General features: G+C 50.1%; 1 protein-coding gene across 1 annotated transcript; it reads left to right on the top strand.

Annotated features, from left to right (window-relative positions):
* The first annotated feature begins 4,188 nt into the window (after positions 1-4,188).
* LOC134911103 (uncharacterized) lies at positions 4,189-6,535 on the top strand. The gene is made up of 2 exons (XM_063919477.1): positions 4,189-5,379; positions 5,551-6,535. The coding sequence occupies exons 1-2, from the start codon at positions 4,969-4,971 to the stop codon at positions 6,118-6,120; spliced, it is 981 nt and encodes a 326-aa protein (XP_063775547.1). The 5' UTR covers positions 4,189-4,968; the 3' UTR covers positions 6,121-6,535.
* The last annotated feature ends 400 nt before the right edge of the window (positions 6,536-6,935 follow it).

The following is a 6,935-nucleotide window of genomic DNA, read 5'->3' as shown; positions in this document are numbered from 1 at the left end:
GTACCGAAACCGGACGGTTCGGTCAGGCCCATTTTGAACTTAAAATCCCTGAACGTTTACCTGAAACGGTTCAAGTTCAAGATGGAATCGCTAAGAGCGGTCATTGCGAGCCTGGAAGAAGGGGATTTTATGGTGTCACTGGACATAAAGGATGCTTACCTGCATGTCCCGATTTATCCACCTCATCAAGAGTACCTCAGATTTGTGGTACAAGATTGTCACTACCAATTCCAGACGTTGCCGTTTGGTCTCTCCACGGCACCGAGGATATTTACCAAGGTAATGGCAGAAATGATGGTGATCCTGCGAAAGCAGGGAATCACAATTATCCGGTACTTGGACGATCTCCTTATAAAGGCGAGGTCCAGGGAACAATTGTTGATCAGTGTAGCACGCTCTCAGGAGGTGTTGCAGCAACACGGCTGGGTTCTGAGTATCCCAAAGTCGCAGTTGATCCCTACGACTCGTCTGCCCTTCCTGGGCATGATTCTGGACACAGACCAGAAGAGGGTGTATCTCCCGACGGAGAAGGCACAGGAACTCATGACCCTGGTCAGAGATTTATTGAAGCCAAGACAGGTGTCGGTGCATCAGTGCACGCGAGTCCTAGGAAAGATGGTGGCATCATACGAGGCCATTCCCTTCGGAAGGTTCCATGCAAGGACCTTTCAATGGGATCTGTTGGACAAGTGGTCCGGATCACATCTACAGATGCATCGGCTGATCACCCTATCCCCCAGGGCAAGGGTGTCTCTGCTGTGGTGGCTGCAGAGTGCTCACCTTCTCGAGGGCCGAAATTTCGGCATTCAGGACTGGGTCCTGGTGACCACGGATGCGAGCCTCCGAGGGTGGGGAGCAGTCACACAGGGAAGAAATTTCCAAGGCCTGTGGTCAAGTCAGGAGATTTGTCTGCACATAAACATTCTGGAAATAAGGGCCATATACAACGCCCTAAGTCAGGCAGTAAACCTGCTTCAAGACAAATCGGTGCTGATTCAATCAGACAACATCACCGCAGTGGCTCATGTAAACCGCCAAGGCGGCACAAGGAGCAGGGTGGCGATGACAGAAGCCACCAGGATTCTTCGTTGGGCGGAGAATCACGTAAGAGCACTGTCAGCAGTGTTCATCCCGGGAGTGGACAACTGGGAAGCAGACTTACTCAGCAGGCGCGACCTCCACCCGGGAGAATGGGGACTTCATCCAGAAGTCTTCACACAGGTCACAGACCGGTGGGAACTGCCACAAGTGGACATGATGGTGTCCCGACTGAACAAAAAACTACAGCGGTACTGCGCCAGGTCAAGAGACCCTCAGGCGATAGCTGTGGACGCACTAGTAACACCGTGGGTGTTCCTGACGGTTTATGTGTTTCCCCCTCTTCCTCTCATACCCAAGGTATTGAGAATCATAAGAAGAAGAGGAGTGAGAACAATTCTCATTGTTCCGGATTGGCCAAGAAGGGTTTGGTATCTGGATCTGCAAGAAATGCTCACTGAGGACCCATGGCCTCTGCCCTTAAGACAGGATCTGTTACAACAGGGGCCCTGTCTGTTCCAAGACTTACCGTGGCTGCGTTTGACGGCATGGCGGTTGAACGCCGGATCCTAGCAGAAAAGGGGATTCCGGATGAGGTTATTTCTACGCTTATTAAGGCTAGGAAGGATGTAACATCTAAGCATTATCACCGTATATGGCGAAAATATGTTGCTTGGTGTGAAGCCCGGAAGGCTCCTACAGAGGAATTCCAGCTGTGCCGATTTCTTCACTACCTACAATCGGGAGTGTCTTTGGGCCTAAAATTGGGATCCATTAAGGTCCAGATTTCGTCCCTATCCATTTTCTTTCAAAAAGAACTGGCAGCTCTTCCTGAAGTTCAGACCTTTGTGAAGGGGGTGCTGCATATACAGCCCTCATTTGTGCCTCCAGTGGCACCTTGGGATCTTAACGTGGTGTTGAGTTTCTTAAAATCACACTGGTTTGAACCACTAAAGGCCCATACACACTTGACGATAAAATGAACGACGTCGTTCATTTTAGCCCTCATCAACGACGTCGTTCATTATTATCGTCAAGTGTGTATGCACCCGACGACCAACGATGCGCGGCCCCGCAGGACGTTAACGTCCATCGTTCATCTGTGGAGCATGTATGCTCAATCTCCACTATGGTCGTTACCGACCATAGACGTCGCTGAATGTGTATAACGCCAACGACCAACGACGAACGTCCAACGACGAACTACCCAGTCACTTCCTGTCCACACCCAGCGTCATCACACTGGCCTCGTGCAGCGGAGCAAGACAGCACCAGGAAGGAGCAGGAGATTCAAACAGTTGGTAAGTTGGCTGCTTGTTTTCTAAAGTGGGGGTGGGGGGGCATGGGGTTGGCGGCAGGGGGCTGTCTGTGTGGCACTGTGGGGGCATGTATATTTTGGCACTGTGGGGGCATTTATATTTTGGCACTGTGGGGGCATGTATATTTTGACACTGTGGGGGCATGTATATTTTGGCACTGTGGGGGCATTTATATTCTGGCACTGTGGGGGCATTTATATTTTGGCACTGTGGGGGCATTTATATTTTGGCACTGTGGGGGCATTTATATTTTGGCACTGTGGGGGCATTTATATTTTGGCACTGTGGGGGCATGTATATTTTGGCACTGTGGGGGCATTTATATTTTGGCACTGTGGGGGCATTTATATTTTGGCACTGTGGGGGCATTTATATTTTGGCACTGTGGGGGCATGTATATTTTGGCACTGTGGGGGCATGCATATTTTGACAATGTGGGGGCATACATATTTTTGCACTGTGGGGGCATGCATATTTTGACACTGGGGGCATGCATATTTTTGCACTGTGGGGGCATGCATATTTTGACACTGGGGGCATGCATATTTTTGCACTGTGGGGGCATGCATATTTTTGCACTGTGGGGGCATGCATATTTTTGACACTGTGGGGGCATTTATATTTTGGCACTGTGGGGGCATTTATATTTTGGCACTGTGGGAGCATGCATATTTTGGCACTGGGGGCATGCTTATTTTGACACTGTGGGGGCATGCATATTTTGACACTGTGGGGGCATGCATATTTTTGCACTGTGGGGGCATGCATATTTTGGCACTGTGGGGGCATGTGTATATGTTTGCACTGTGGGGGCATATGTACATTTGCCCCAGGGCCGGCTCCAGGCACGTTCCACTCGAGTGGCCGCACAGTGCGCCACTCTTCAAGGGCTCCACTATTTATTGTGCCATATTGGAGCCGGCTCCTGGAGCTCTGCCACTCATAACAGCTGTCCCAGTCCGCCCCAGGGCTGGCTTATACTGTAGAGTGTGTGCTCTGTGCGGCGTCTGTGTGTGATGTCAGACGCCACCTAATGATGTCCCTGCCCACACACAGTCAGTGTAATGCGGTGTGTGGCCAGTGCCCAGGAGAGGGATAAGTGTGACTTCAGGCAGGGGACAGCCGGAGATGGGAGTGAGGGGCAGAACAGCCACATACTGCGCTCTCCTCCCCTCACACAGAGTAGTGGCGGAGGCGGTGGCAGCGCGGGAGCAGTAGGACGAGGCCAGTGGCAGTGAGCAGCACTGCAGGGGGCACATGTTTCTGACACTGGGGGTGCATATGTATCTGGCACTGTGGGGGCATATTATATGTATCTGGCACTGTGTGGGCATATTATGTGTATCTGGCACTGTGTGACATGTGTAAGGAACACTACTGTGGGCGTTATGCGTAAGGCTGCTAATTGTGTGTGTAGAGGGGGAAAAGATATTTACAGTTCGATAATATAAAGTCGCGCGGAGCGCATGTGCAATTTTCTCGCCCAGGGTGCTAGTAGGCCTGGAGCCGGCCCTGATTGGCACTGTGGGGGCATGTATATATGTTGTCACTGTGGGGGCATGTGTACCAGGGACGTGCAGTCAGAGGAGGCAGTGCCTCCCCTGTCATAATGATTGAAATAATAAAAAGAAGATATTTATAACAGAGTCGGTGATAAATATCTTCATTTATTATTTTAATAATTTCCCCCCTGTGTATGTGGCTGCGTGTGAGGGTGGAAGGCAGCGGGAGAGGTGCCTGCCACTGCTAATGTTAAAGTCTGAGCAGCGGGGGGTGGGCAGGCGGTGGGGTGCAGCAATGGGCTGTGAAAGCCCTTTGAAAAAGAATGGTGGAAGCGGCACCTTTACTGGTGCCTCAATGACAGGGGCGTGCATTCAGCCCCGATGAATGCATGCCCCTGTCAGTTCCCCAGAAGTGATTGGCCCAGTAGATACAGTGCTGGATCCGCTGTCCAATCACTAGCGAGCCGCATACTAATTCCCCCCCCTGTCCCCGGCTGCAGCAGGTGGCGTGGGCTGTGTGGGCGTCCGCTGCAGCCGCTGACTGAAACTAGAGGTCATTATTGACCCCTAGTGTCTGAGCGGCACTACTATGGCAGAGACGTCATGACATAGTAGAGAGGAGTCGGCGGCCGGAGACGGAGGGCACTGCTACAAGGGGCACAAAAACTGGGGGCACTGTTACAAGGAGCACAGCTACAAGAGGCACAGCTAAAGGGGTCACAACTACTGGGGGCACAGCTACTGGGGTACAGCTACAGGGGGGCACAAGTACAAGGAGATAATTGTGGCCAAGCCCCTTCCCTATGAAGAAGCCATGCCCTGGGCGCCACAAGCGGTAGCGGTAGGGGTCATCGGCAGGATTCGGAGGCCATTATGGCTGTAGTGCCTCAGCAGCCACTGACTTCACCGCACGCCACTGATGTGTACATTGGTACTGTGGGGGCATGTGTATTTTCGGGCACTGTGGGGCCATGTATACATGTTGGCACTGTGGAGGTATACATACATAGATAGATAGATAGATAGATAGATAGATATATAATATATATAAACTAAAAAAAAATTGACATTTGTTTTCTCTTTAATTCCTTTATTTTTTTTTTACAGCTATGTCTATTGAATTCTCTGATCATGATTTCTGGACTGGATTCATTGAATTATACCGAAGCCATGAGTGTCTCTGGAGAGTGAAGTCCAAGGAATATGTCAATAGGGAGAAGAAGTTGAAGGCATACCAGGAGCTCATAGATTACAGTAAAGGCAGAAACAGTCAAGTGGACATCCGGTGGGTTAAGAAGAGAATCCAAAACTTCCGAACAGTGTTCCACAAAGAACACAAGAGAGTCATTGAGTCTCAACGTTCAGGTGCAGGGTCTGATGAAGTTCGCAGACCATCACTGTGGTACTATAACCTGCTCATGTTCACCCTGGAACAAGAGCCCAGGACGGAGTCAGTGTGCTCAGCCATGCCGGAGTCGCCCGAGGGAGTTCTGGAGGAGGAAGTGGGCACTGAGGAGCTGGTAAGTAGATATATAGTATATATGGTAAACACACCCTACACCACTTTTGTTTTTGTTTATTTCCTTTCTCTTCACTGCTTTTATATGTCTATTGCCCCTGTTTTTTGTATTTTTTTTACTTTTTTCTTCAAGAAAACTGCTAATAGCACAAAATCTTTGGTTCAATTACAGCTTTCACCCTTGGCGACTGAAGGCAACCCTCCCATGGCTGAGCACGCAGAGCTGGAAGTCATTGAGGTTGAACCCGTGCCACCTCAGCCGTCTCAGCCACCAACCAGGAGACGTCGGTTGGGACCGCGGACTTCCAGTTCTGGAGAGGAACGCACACATCAATTTCTGAACCGTGCGGAGGAGATTCTTCAAAGGCCCCCGGATGAACAAATGATTTTCGGGATGAATATTGCCTGCGAAATGCAGTCGCTGGAACCCACCCAGCGACAGCGTTTCAAAACGATTGTATATGATGCGCTAATATGTGCGCAAAATGGCCAATTGCCTGAGCGCCTCATACTGCCATCAAATACATTGCGTTGGCCCACTCCCCCAGTCACAATGACTAGTTTTTCCTATCCGGCGCATCCCCCACAACCAAATCCTCCTCCGCATCAGCCACCCTCCCATACATTTTCGCGGGCCCCTCCACCACCTTCCACAACTCCCAATGTCTCGAGTGATACCCACTCTGCTTGGATGAGTGCGCAGGCCACTCTCCAAGATGATCCGGTTTTTTTCAATATGTAATTTTTATTTTCCGTTTTTTTTTGACCTCAGAAATTGTTGTGTGCGACTCCTTGGGTTCTTGTTCCAGGTCGTCCATGAGTGGGAAAGAGTGCCACGGTGATGGTCTCGAACTTCGTTTGGACTCTGTTACTGGATGTTGAGACTTGTGACCTCTTGTGTTCTTTTGTTGGTCACTGTTCGGAAAATTGATTCTTTTCTTGACCCTATGGATGTCGCTTTACTGGTTTTGCCTTTACTGTACTCTATATGCTCCTGGTTTGCCTTTTTTGTTACGGCATCCCTATTGACATATTCTTTTCTCCAGAGACACTCAGCGGGCTGGTATGTTCAATGAATCCAGTCCAGAAATGTTATTTTTTTAAGTTATTAATAAAAAAACAAAAAAAACAACAAAGTGTTGAGTGTTAATTTACACCCTGTCTAGGGCTACAGTGTGATGGTGTGGGGCAGTGCCGTAACTAGGCATTTTAGTGCTGTGTGCAAGAAACGACAGTGGCGCCCCCCCCCATGTAAGATAGGGGCATTGCGCGCTGTAGGCGCGCGAAAAATGTATAGGGGCGTGGCCACAAAATAATAGCAATTCATACTACGGTGCACAGTAGTCTACATTACTCAAATTACGCTGTACGCTGCGCCACTACACCAGGTAGAGCCCCTTTTATACATTACAGCAGATGCTGGAAAGAACCGCATCCCAGCATCCATAGCAGCGCCGGGCAGCCAATACAGAAGGAGAGGGGGATGCTGCAGCGGCGCTTACTACCAATCAAATAGCGCTGCTGCGGCTCCCTGCTCCCCCTCCCTCCTTGAACCCG

Source organism: Pseudophryne corroboree, chromosome 4 (genome assembly GCF_028390025.1).
Source record: "Pseudophryne corroboree isolate aPseCor3 chromosome 4, aPseCor3.hap2, whole genome shotgun sequence".
Classification (NCBI taxonomy): Eukaryota; Metazoa; Chordata; class Amphibia; order Anura; family Myobatrachidae; genus Pseudophryne; species Pseudophryne corroboree.
Note: the sequence above shows the minus strand (reverse complement) of the source record. Positions and strands in the feature narration are given on the sequence as shown.

Excerpts from the sequence above, each read along its gene's own strand:
- LOC134911103 (XM_063919477.1), top strand. The coding sequence starts at position 4,969 with ATGTCTATTGAATTCTCTGATCATGATTTCTGGACTGGATTCATTGAA. Across the intron at positions 5,380-5,550 it reads AAGTGGGCACTGAGGAGCTG|CTTTCACCCTTGGCGACTGA; the intron begins GTAAGTAGATAT and ends GTTCAATTACAG.